At 45.4% G+C, this 12,062-nt stretch overlaps 1 protein-coding gene across 2 annotated transcripts in view; it reads right to left on the bottom strand.

Annotated features, from left to right (window-relative positions):
* NUP188 (nucleoporin 188) overlaps positions 1 to 12,062 on the bottom strand; it is a 26,990-nt gene continuing 14,928 nt past the window's right edge. Inside the window, exons 26-44 of one of the 2 annotated variants that reach the window (XM_034067337.1) lie at positions 11,325 to 11,531; positions 10,723 to 10,892; positions 10,358 to 10,427; positions 9,784 to 9,851; positions 8,971 to 9,166; positions 8,374 to 8,451; positions 7,936 to 8,021; positions 7,369 to 7,514; positions 6,363 to 6,544; positions 5,937 to 6,137; positions 5,235 to 5,327; positions 4,902 to 5,057; positions 3,913 to 4,050; positions 3,473 to 3,547; positions 2,530 to 2,739; positions 1,739 to 1,870; positions 1,535 to 1,605; positions 992 to 1,121; positions 1 to 832 (exon numbers count right to left, since the gene is read on the bottom strand). In XM_034067337.1, coding sequence (XP_033923228.1) covers positions 662 to 832; positions 992 to 1,121; positions 1,535 to 1,605; positions 1,739 to 1,870; positions 2,530 to 2,739; positions 3,473 to 3,547; positions 3,913 to 4,050; positions 4,902 to 5,057; positions 5,235 to 5,327; positions 5,937 to 6,137; positions 6,363 to 6,544; positions 7,369 to 7,514; positions 7,936 to 8,021; positions 8,374 to 8,451; positions 8,971 to 9,166; positions 9,784 to 9,851; positions 10,358 to 10,427; positions 10,723 to 10,892; positions 11,325 to 11,531 — 2,580 coding nt within the window. In that variant the 3' untranslated portion in view covers positions 1 to 661. Of the gene's footprint in view, positions 833 to 991; positions 1,122 to 1,534; positions 1,606 to 1,738; positions 1,871 to 2,529; positions 2,740 to 3,472; positions 3,548 to 3,912; positions 4,051 to 4,901; positions 5,058 to 5,234; positions 5,328 to 5,936; positions 6,141 to 6,362; positions 6,545 to 7,368; positions 7,515 to 7,935; positions 8,022 to 8,373; positions 8,452 to 8,970; positions 9,167 to 9,783; positions 9,852 to 10,357; positions 10,428 to 10,722; positions 10,893 to 11,324; positions 11,532 to 12,062 lie in introns of both variants that reach the window. The other variant, XM_034067336.1, reaches the window with a different exon arrangement.

The following is a 12,062-nucleotide window of genomic DNA, read 5'->3' on the forward strand; positions in this document are numbered from 1 at the left end:
TGCTGTCTATAAACGTTTTAATATCAGTATAAATAGGGCACAGTTACAAAAAAACTGCAAGACTGGAGCAATGGAATTGTGCCTTAAAAACTGTGGAGTGAGGCCTTGCTCTTCCAAAACACACAACACACAGCCCGCAGGGGGAAGGGGAGGCGTGAGCACACATACACCATCCTGCCGTGACCCATTCCATATAAAAATAGCAGTAGAAAGATGGTCTCTGAATTGCTGGCTGATCCCTTGGCTGTGCCTCAGCCAGGCTCTGGCTGGGAGAGGCAGACTGCACCTTGTGGTAAGAGCAGAGCTAAAGCCCAGCAGAGAGTTCGTCTCCTCTCCCCATCCAGCCCCAACCTTCCCAGCTGAGGTACAAGCTATAAAAATAAAGGTTTTGAGTGCTCAGCCCTTGCCCCCAGCTCAGCAGCTGGAGCGGGCAGGCTGCGCACATCCTGACCCCAAAGCTCTTGCCTTTCCTTACATTCACTCTGCTACTGGATCTCAAGAGTTCAATGGGATCTCGCTGCTGCTGTTACAGCTCCGTTTCCAGCCTCCCTCCCTCACCCAGTCCTTGTTACGAGCTCTCTGCCAGAGGTGCTGCCGTCTGTGGTGGATGTGAATCGTTCTGCTGCAAGTCCTGACGAGGGAGGCAGGGGCAGGACTGCATCTATCTCTGCACGTGCCGGACAAAGGCCTGTACGAGCTGAATCAAAGGCTCCTGCCCTTCAGGACCCAGCTTGGAGGAGGATTTGCCTTGGGGAGAGGGTAGGACCCCGCTGGCGGGGGAAGAGGGACCACCCCGGCGGAAGTAACGGGACAGGCTGGAGAGCAGAGTACTCTGGAAGCAGAAGCACAGAGCAAATGAGCCTCTATGAGACACAGGCCCCCTCCCTCCCCAGGATGCCCCAAGCCATTACATGGGCAGCCAAAGACAACCTTCTCCCACCGATCCCATTGACACTGAACAGGGAGTAAGGAGGGTCCAAGCTGCTCTCACCAGCTCAGAGCTGAGCTCCTGTTTCATGCGCTGCTTATCACGGGGATGCACCGCTGGGTCTCTCAAGTACCGAACAGCCTGGGAGATGAGCAGGTAGAAACAGTTCTCCATTGTAAACATGAGCAGAGACCTGTGCAAAGAAACACACGAGCAGGAGCCCAAAAGGTCAGCACACTCTGGTTGCGTGGTCAAATACTCTTAATTCTTCATACGCTGGGTACATAGGAGGGAACAGTTCCTGTTCGTTCCTCTCAAACGCTGGCCATCAGGGAAAGCTGACTAAAATCTGCTGGTAAGTAAGCATCAACCAACTCTTTATCTACATGTTCAGTGGCTGACTTAGGATGGGATGTGTGGCTTCACACACCCTCCCCCCAAAATACCCTACTTGCTTTGGGGAGCTTCTGATGGGTTAGCTAAGCTCCTTGGAGTCAGAGTGAGAAGCTCTGAAGCTACACAAATGCCTCTAAACCTCAGTTCTGACCCGAGGAGCATTAAGTTTTGTTTCTTGGCTATGACTAAATCAAAGAGCTAAAAACTTACTTGAGGGTTTTGGTTCCCTCTTGCATATTCAGCCCTGCAGCCTGAGGGAAAGGTTCCTTCTTCTTATCCAGCTCGGAGGAAAAGAAGATCGGCGTTAGAAACAGGAGATACGAAAGAAGGAATACTCCTACCCTTCAAAGCTCAATGAGCACTCTGAGATCACTGCAACTGCTGTGCTCTCTCAGACAGAGAAATGGCCAGTACCTCTCCCAGCATGTTAAGGGCCACGTTGACTGTGGCAAGGAGGGTCCCAAAGGAAGGTGCAACATCGGAATCAAAGGCTGGTGTGGTGAAACTCAAAACGAAGAGCATGTTGTACTCAGCAAGGTCCAGAGACTGTGGAGAAAGGAAAGAGGAGGGAGTGACCTTTGAGGTCATGAGTATGCTCTTGTCATGGTGTTGGCATGGTAACAGGGATACCCAGACCCTGCATCCTGCTTTTTGTATGGAGAACTAGCAGCACCGAGATAATTTCCCAGATCTCAGGTAAAGAGCAGCAGAGTGTGCTGTACAGCAGTGCTCAGTCAGACTGAATGGCTCTCCTCACACAGATGAACCTTCTCCAGGTCCCAAGCCATACAGTAATGACTGGTTCCAGATTGTTTCCAAACACCAGGCATATGTGCCTACAAGCACAGAAAATGAAGTTAACTGCCTGTTAGCAAAGAGAAGGCTTAAACCTTCCTTTTCTGAACTTGGAGAGCAGGCACTGGGTCACACTGACACAGGAGGATAACAGGAGGACGTCTCTTCAGAGTGGCACCCTGAGGATACAAGTTGTTAGCCTGCGTTATCAGGCTGCAAGGTCACACAAACACAGCATCGTGCAGATCACACAAAAGCTCAGCCAAGCCTTCCTTCCACACTGATCAGTGCCTGATTCCTAAGGAAAACACCTTGTGTCCTGCTCTGTCCTCACTACACACACCCAGAACATCACCTGAATTGCTGGGAACTCCCCCCTTCAGGGAACAGCTCCTCTCCTCTTTCCCTACCTGATCAAGGAGGATCTGGCAGACATCAGGGGTGAAATGGCGCAGGGCAGCAAGACACTTGCTGAGGATCTTCAAGAGGCTGTACTGCACTGTTAGCAGTGCTTTCTGCTCTGCTGCCTCTGACTCAGGGCTCGGGTGTTTGGAGGGAGCTTGGGGGTTTCGCTGCACTCGTGGGGTCACACTTGCTGGAAGGGAATCACCATTTTTTGTCTGTGGAGAGAAAAAAAACCCCAAAGTCTTCAAAATCTTGACTACAAAAATAATTATTTTGCACTAAGATGAATACTTCAAGGGGAAAAAAGTGCTGTGAACAAAAGGAATGTGGGAATAAGGCACCCGAAGTTCTGTCACTTGCTGGAGGCACAAAGATCTACACTTAGTGTGCGCTGGGGGAGGCTCTGCATTGCAGGGAGGCAGCTGCAGAGGCTATTTAGATTCCACGTCCTGGAAAAAGCATTTCTAATCAACACAGCAATTTCAGCAATGCTGAAATAACACATTATGAGAGCAATGCATCCTCTCCACCCCGTGAATCTCAGGATTCCCCAAGAATAAGAGCTCTTTCTCTTGAACAAATTAAATCAGATCAAGGACACCAGCTCAACAGTAGCTTAATTAATGGCACTACAGAGTACTACAGCAATGCACCCTTCTTACTGCAGTGTAGGCAGCTCTGAAATGGTAACAGCACCATTCAAACACTGGTTGCTGCTTCTCTAGGACTGGTTTTACATAGTCCAGCGTTTTTCAAGTCCAGACTGCTCTTTGCACACGAGAAATGCAAATCCTCACTCCTGATGATTGTCAATAATCTCCACTGGGATTACTGACAGTCAATTCAATAGCCAAGAGCCTGGATACCGAGTAGTATTTGCCTTTTAACCAGGTGCATGAGCATGCAACACTCCTGATGTACAGTTTGGTTCATGGTCCCCGTCCTCACCTGCAGGTAATGCTGGAGCATTTTGCGGCTGTGCAGGAGGGAGGTACAGGCTTGGCATAGGTAACACAGATTCACCTGGAATAAATAAGGGAGAAAGCTCATAAAAACTCAAAGCCCATCTGTTCTCTGCCACAGAAAATCCACTTAAACAGAACACTGTGATCATAAAGGATCAATGCAGCGTCTTGATTTCCTGATACTGAGAACTGAGACTAAGCCATTGAATTCCCCAAGCTATCATTTCCCCAGCCCCCACAGTCATCTTTCCTCACTCAATTCAGACAAGGTACTGACAGAACAGACATCTAAATATTAACCTCAGCAACAGTTCCTGCTAAGAGCAGTAACAAAAAGGTGATAAAGGGCCATTTTCTCTTAACACATCCACACTCCTGCACCCCAAGGCAATGTATGATCTACAGCAATATCCTCATTCCCACCTGCGTGTCCTTCATAAGCTGTGGCAGGTGGAAATGCCATTCCTTTGTGAAATTTGAGAGCTGAAGAATGAACCCAACAGTGTGATCAGCCTCTTCCAGGCAGGCCAAGCTCTGCACTGTCCGCACTGCATTGAGGCACTGAAGAGGAGAGAGAAGGAAATCAGGGCAATGAGAGTTAAATCACAAAACTCCCATTCCTTCCTCTAGAAGAGAAAGCTGAAGATGCAAAGGATCTGCCCTTAGGGACAGAGAACACATTCATGAAAGTGGCTGCACAGGACATGGATCAGAATCACAGAACTTAAAATTCTTAGTCAGAGGTCAACGCACTTCACACTCTGTGAAATGAGGAGAGAGCTGCTTCTCTAGGGAGCATGTTCATAAACAGGACTCTTCAGCACATCTGCACTGACACAACCTGCTATTTGCTGACTCAAAGGGTGACTGTACCCTGGCAGTGTTCAAGGCCAGGTTGGATGAAGCCTTGGGTGATATGGTTTAGTGTGAGGAGTCCCTCCCCATGGCAGGGGGGTTGGAACTGGGTGATCTTAAGGTCCTTTCCAACCCTAACTATTCTATGATTCTATGACCACAGCATTCTCATAATCTAAGCAAGGCTGAGCTGAAGCCACCTTCAAAAACAGCTCCTATTCTTTTCTCTCCAGAACAGCCAGACACAAGGTGAGTTCCCATCAAACTCCCACGTCTCTCACTGTGTTGAGCAGGCCTATGAAACACTTATAGCAAAGTTCATCTCAACAGGGTGAACAGATGGTGACTGCCCAGCTCTCACAAGTACCATAACAATCATCCCTGCCTGACCGCATGGCCTGGATATTCCATCCTCCTCCCACTCCTGAACTATTTCCCCTCTAACCCTTTCTGAGGCAGGAACCTCTTTTCAATGCTTCTGCACTTTCTGACACGTTCTCACTGCTGTTGCAACACAGAAGCCAAGTGAACCACCCCAGAGGAAGGACGTGATGTACCTGAAGAATCCTCTCTTGATGGACACCAACAAAGTCCAGTGCTTCCGTCAGGAAGTTGTATCTGAGTGTTTTAAGGAGGCGTTCCATCAGTGACATGGAGAGACGATAGACCCCAGGCCAGGAGGGGGCATCCAGAGACTTGCGTGAGGCAGATGTCTGAACAGAGCACATACAAAGGTACGTGACTGACTTACACTGTGCCCAGGGTGGCACTTGCCACACACCCTCCACACCACCTTAGCAGTCTCTAGGGGTGGCTGCTCCAACCACCAGCAAGGCAGGGCATGGCAAGCTCTCCTGGCACATCCCCACACAAAAGGATGGAGCACCCACCTGAATGGCTCCATTAGTGCTGAGCTGGTACACGCTAAGCAGGGGCAGGCAGACACTCTGTGTGACACCAGCTCCAGCCACAGCTGCTGCTCCCTGCAAGGCACACAACCAACTGCTGTTAAAATGCAACCGTACCTCTGCTCTCTGAGACTAGAGACTTATTTTGCATTAGATAGTTCTGCTTCCATCTACACACACTTGTGTGTTGGTAACAATTCAGTATCCAGAAAAGCAATGTTATTCTTACAGTAAAATCTAACCTGCACAACTGCACTGTGAATTCCATCTCCATACCACTTGGTTTGGTACATACATAATCTTTGGAAAGGGCTGGCTCTGGGATGCCCTGGCTTTTACCTAAAGCTGAATTTGTAATCAAAAAATAAGGCTTTATTGCAACTAATGAGAAAGCAGGATCCAATACTTAATGCTGCTTTAACCAGAGTGGCATAATTTGCATTGTGAAGAACACATTCAGTGAAAGCTCCTGCTCTAAATTACAGGTCTTCCATCCAGGACATCCCATTATCAAGAACAAGGCTAACAAAGCACACACACACACAGGACCTACTGCTTGCAGCCTGTAAAAAAACCCTTTATCTACACATCATTATCCAGCTGAATTGCAAACAGAACAACAAGCTATATGGTTCCTATTAAAAATGTATGGCTATATGCCCTCATTTTCACTGCATCTCTCACCTGTTGAGTCCTTGCTAAGGCCAGCAGTAAATGTAATGAGGCCTCTGTGAAGTGCAGGTTTTGTTTAACTCTCAGGCTGATCTCCAACGCAGCAAAGATAGTGGGAAGCACAGGGACTTTCCTAGTAATCTGCAGCCAGTAGTCTCCATCATCATCAACCTCACAGAGCTCTTTAGCCAGATGCAGACCCAGAACACACACCTGCTGTGACAACCAAAGGACAAGGAGGTATAAGCTTGAAATGGGTACCAAGAAAATCTTGAAAGCATTTACTAATGCAACCTAAAGTTCAATCATATTCAGAATCATAAATTAAAGGACCTGATATCCCTCACAGGCAGCAGGCTGCAAGGGAAAGTTATTCCAAATATGGAGCTTTTGTCTAGAGAAGAAACATGACTGCAAAGCAGCTGAAAGCTCCTTTACCCCATCTCGCTGGTCTTTGTGTTTAACTCGAGAAGAGTCATCTGTTTCCATGCTGTCCTTGTCATCTGTGGCATCTCCCAAGGTCAGGCTGTGTCGAGTCTGATCGAAGAGCGCAATGACCTCATCTTGGAGTGTTTCACACACACTCAGCACCAGCTGGGAGTACTGTGGGATCTCGTTCACTGTGACACACAGAGAACAGACCACAGTTAACACACAATCCTGGTACTCAGGGCTCCAGTTTAACTGGTAACATCACCAGGCCACATTTCTTGGAGTTAGTATTTATCCCGTTTTCACTTCAAAACCTACAAAACAGAATGCGAGGAGCTGTGACTAAGTTAAATGATTAAGTCTAGGAGTAGGTACTAAGGGGTTAGATGCCCATCTGGCTAACAAGAACATGTGGTTTTACCAAGAAATCATATAAACTCGTGACATCTCAAAGCACAAATCAAGCACTACCATGGACAGAATACTCCGTAACTCCTCACTACAGTATTTCCTACCCACTTCTCCAGATTGCTGGTACTGGCCCATGCAGACTGGGTGCAGTGTATACTCATTGTGTCCATATAAATATCACATTCTTATCAAAACCATTATAATAAATTGCACCACCTTTTACCAGCATGACTGGAAACTCAAATTCAACAAAGAAAAACATTTAGAAGGAACCCAACCCTTCACTTTCTCTTCACTATCTAAAACATGTGGGCTTGCAGGCCCCAAGCAGTGGGTCCAGGAATACAAAGGAAGGTGAACTGATATATTCTCAGCACCACAGTTGCCTTTGTATGGCTTTCAATTCTAAACCTCATATCTTGCTAAAATGAGTTATAAGAAGTAAGTAAAAAGCAGAGAAGTCCCATAGGTTGGTGACTATATCCAGCATCCTTTACTCCTACTAACACCATGTATGTCTTTATCGTAGAAACACCAGAGTGTTAGGCTGTATTCAGCCCTGGCAGCCCTAGTCTTGACACCTGTACACACACCACCTCACCTTTCATCTCCTTCATTTGCAGAACAGTGGTAAGAGCTGAGAACACTTTGGCTTTGGTTTTCTCCATCATCTGCTGATCTGCCTGGAGCACCCCCTCCAGAATCTGCGTCAAGGAGTTTATGATTTTATCCACAGATCCCAGCTCGCTGACAACAAAAAGTAAGAGCTCTTCAGATCAGACAAGATCCCTCAGTAAATTCATCACTTGACTGAGCTGTGTGGATCATAATTTATATGATCCACACAAATAAAAGCAGCTCTCCAAGTTAAGTCACCGCCTGAATCTCACTAAAGACATTCCACAGCACAGTGAGAATACAGGACTATCTAAAAAGGCTTTTCTGATATACTTTTCACCAGCAAACAAAAGCCAAACCATAAATGTATTGCTACAAGAGATTTCAGCAACAACCCACAGACATGAGCCATCCATAGAGAATTCTATGATAAGGCTCCAGTTTCCTCCCCAGTCACTGAAGGAATCTCTCTAGAGCAAAACACTTCAATACCATCTCCCAAGTTTTTATATTGAGCAGTGACAAATAACTGTAGAAACAAAATACCTACCTCTTCCACTGTTTGAGCAGGATCAGAAGAAGGGTGCATAGCATAGACCCCAGCTGCAGACAGGATACTGACGTGGGAACTAGGAGCTACAAAGAAATACTACAAGAGTTACAGTCACAGTAGTTATGTGTAACAACACTTCAGAAATCCTCAGCCCAAGCACCACCACCAAATGACCAGGTTTGTTCTTCAGCAGCTACCAGCATTGAAGGAAGCAGAGTCAGGGTCACTCAGTGATGACAAGAATGGCCCAAATTAAAACTGTGTAATTTATAAGATTTATGAGAAGCTCATCAATTCAGAGCCTTTGTTTCAGCCCAAATTCACAAGATCTAAAATAACCCCACTATGGCAAGCAGCTGCAGAAGCAGAATTCCTCATGGTACAGAGAAGATGAGCAACTGGGAAATAAAAGAACTGACAGGAAGTGCCACCTACCAAAACTCTGGTGCCATTTAGCACATCCAGAAACAATTGCTGATGAACTCCAGAATCAGTCAGGTGCATTATATCTGCCTAAAATCCACAGAAACAGAGATCAGTCAAACACCACAAAAGATGCAACTTGTTAGCACTCTAACATCAGCCTGCTGGTTTCATTTGTTACTTTAAAAAGGCACTAAATTTATAGCTGCTGGAGGATGCGGTTTTACAGAAATCACTGAAGTACAACAGTAACAGCTGACAAGAAGTCAGCAATGACTGATGTCCCTAATGGTGCATCCCCACCTCACTCAGATCAGCAAAATCTCTTCGGGATTCCAGAATTACTTAGCATTGGTATTCAAATTATTTATTACCTCCTTTCTCTGCTCAGAAAGACAACATGCTTGTTTTGAGCATACAGCAAAACACCACCTACTTTACCCTCTCGTATCATGCTTATAGCAACTTGTGTTGTAAACATATATACAACAAAACAGGAAGAGAAACCATGAGCTCTTCATTAGGGTTTAGCTGGCCCTAAGAAGTTGATATCATCTAATTCAAAAGGTCAGTTTCAGTTTACAATGAGAGACAAAAGGTAGTTCTTACGTGGCTCGTAGAGATTATGAGCAGCATCCGCCAGGCTGAGATGAGCATCTGATACTCTGTCACGAAGGCACAGCTGCTGCCCTCTGTCTCTGCCACATGATCTGCCAGTAACTTCACATACTCTGACCAGTAGGCAAAGCGCTTTTTGGTGGAGAAGTTCTTCAACGTGTCCTTCAGGGACTGATCCAGGGAGCCCCTGACCAAAACCAAGGCAAGAGGAAAAGTTACCTTCACTTATTCTTTAGTCAGAAAATACACATAGGAAAGCCAAGGACACAGCTCGCAAGTGAAGGTTATTCCACATTAGACCTGCGCAGGAAATCCCACTTTTTTGCATTAAATGTGAAGGAAAAACATGATCCCTGAAGAAAATCTGTGATTTATTTTTTTTTCAGTGGAGATTTTAGGCAATCCTGACTTTCCAACATTTTAAAGGGCAGTTCTGTTCAGTAAAACAAAATGAGTGCGAGAAAACTACTAAGATGTTATTCAGCAGTCACTATGAGGGGTACTTAGCTTAGCTTATCATTAGTTTTAAGAAACACTGTATATTCTCATCCCAGGATACAAGGAAAACACTAATACAAACATTCTCAGCTACAGGCTGCAGAAAGACTGTAACATCTCTTCTGCAAGTGGCAACTGCAAGAATCTTAAATATATGTCTGCAGTTTGCTTATATATCACTGTTTCTCCCACATTTTTACAGGATTACATGTACTTTGTCCCTCAAAACCTGCATGGTCTATTGAGATTTAATATACACAGTTTAGGTAAAATACAGGGATGAAGGAGAGACTACCAAAGACTCACTTGACAACATAGTAGATCTCCAAACAGATTATTTTCATGATTAAGGCACAGGTATCCAAGACACTGAGCTATAAAGACAAAAAGAAAAGCAAAATATGAACACCAAGCACCCTGCAAAGCCAGAAAGCCTTCACTTCCTCTCCTGCTTGTCTTTAAACCACTTAGAATCATAGAATAGTTAGGGTTGGAAAGGACCTTAAGATCATCTAGTTCCAACCCCCCTGCCATGGGCAGGGACACCTCACACTAAACCATATAACCCAAGGCTTCATCCAACCTGGCCTTGAACACTGTCAGGGATGGAGCATTCACAACCTCCCTGGGCAACCCATTCCAGTACCTCACCACCCTCACAGTAAAGAATTTCTTCCTTATATCCAATCTAAACCTCTGTTAAGTTTCAACCCGTTACCCCTTGTCCTATCACTACAGTCCCTAATGAGGAGTCCCTCACCAGCCTCCACTTGATCACACCTGCTCTTAGAAAACTGCAAGCAGAGAAAAAAGCCTCATATACCACGTAGAAACTTCTGAGAAGGACACAACTGCCTCCACTTGTCTGGAGGTAACTCACCTCTGATGATTCTGAAGGCGGAGGGAGGGTCCCAAAGAGGGGATTAGTTAAATTTTCCCAAAACTTTGGCCTAAAAGATACATAGAGAAGTAACATCAGTTCTCCCCTCCATGCCACGTGCTTAGCAGCATTTTGACTTACATGAGTTTATATAGCTTTTTATAAAAGAAACAGAAGGAAACACATTTGCTCCTGAACGCACACATAAGGGCTTCCTGAGAGATTAAGTTCAAAGCCCACACACTGCACAGACTTACAAAGCACACAAAACCCAAGAGGTAAATGTCCCTGCAAAGTCTGATGAACCAAAGAAAATGTGTTTTAGGAAAAAAGACAGGAAAATGCATTGTAGAAAACCAACTCACTTTGTCCTCAGCACCAGCATGGCGCTGTCGCGACGGTCTTGCCACAGAGCATGCAGGAAGGCAATAGCAGCACGGTGCAAGAGGGGAGGACACCAGTACCTCTCCTGTTGTTTGGTATCTATCAGTTGTAACACTACTTGGAGGCAACTCCACTCCCCTAAGCTGAATTCCTAAAGCAAAAGGAAACAAGAGAGGTTACATCACCACAGAACCACTATGTAGGCACCTACTGAAGCAGAATGTGCTTGATTCCACTTGCACAATACACTGAGAAATAAATCTTGCCTACATGATGCTATCATATGTTTTGTATATGACTATAAGGAATGTAATCATACATAGGGGAGTAAGAAGTTAGCTAAGCTATGATTTCATATGACCAAGTGCCTTCAAAAGGTCCCAGCTCAAGAGGACCTTGAACCATGAAGCACCAAAGTGGGTATTCTGGAAAACTGATACTGTCCATTGTACCTCAATCTTCAGCTTTCTCCCTGACTGGCCATTGCCAGAGTGAAAACTGGGCCACAGGGATCTTTGGTCTGACCCAGCAGATGTTCTTATGTTAACGCAGTATCTGCCTTGAAATACTGAGGAATTCCTACCTTTGACCCATCACTGCCATCCTTCACTTCCAAGTTCAGGAAGAGCTCGATGAGCCCAGGTTGTGTCTCCACTGCAACGGTGAGGAACTCCAGTATCATGACCTTAATACGCATGTCCTCCATCTTGCTCTGCAGGTGGATGAGGAAGGCATCACGGATGGCAGCAGCATCACTACCGAGGCAGGCATAAACAGACATGGGAGCAACCTGCAAAAGGAAAGCAACATCAGAAATAACCAAACTCTCCAGGGTGCTTCTTGTCCATATCAAAGGTGATTTTCATTTCAAATTGGAGCTCCAAAATATTTGGTATTCAATCTATGAACACAGGTGAGGGAACTCAAAACTAAGCTGTTGTTGTTAAGCAGGAAGGAACCTACAAAGTGATCCAAATTGTCCTCTTTGGCAATTCTGTTCTATCCCTCACCTGTTCCTCAAGGGTTATGACAATACAGCATAAAACAAAGAGGAAAATAAGGTTTGGAATAATGTTTCCTGAAATAAATAAACCCAGAGCTGGATTTGCATGCCCTAATAAAACTGCAAACACATACTCACAAGTTTAGTAGCTGAAAAGAGCAAATTAAGGGACAAAGCTGAAAGATCCCAATAATAACTTAAATAGGACACTCTTCTTAGTAAGATGCTAGAGTTCCAGTTAAGAAGGTGCAGAAATTGTATTGAAGAGTGTGACTTGAGACTGTTGCTCAAAAAAGTGGAAAGAGATCAACTGGAAGT

The sequence above is a fragment of the Melopsittacus undulatus genome, chromosome 11 (assembly GCF_012275295.1).
Source record: "Melopsittacus undulatus isolate bMelUnd1 chromosome 11, bMelUnd1.mat.Z, whole genome shotgun sequence".
Lineage (NCBI taxonomy): Eukaryota > Metazoa > Chordata > Aves > Psittaciformes > Psittaculidae > Melopsittacus > Melopsittacus undulatus.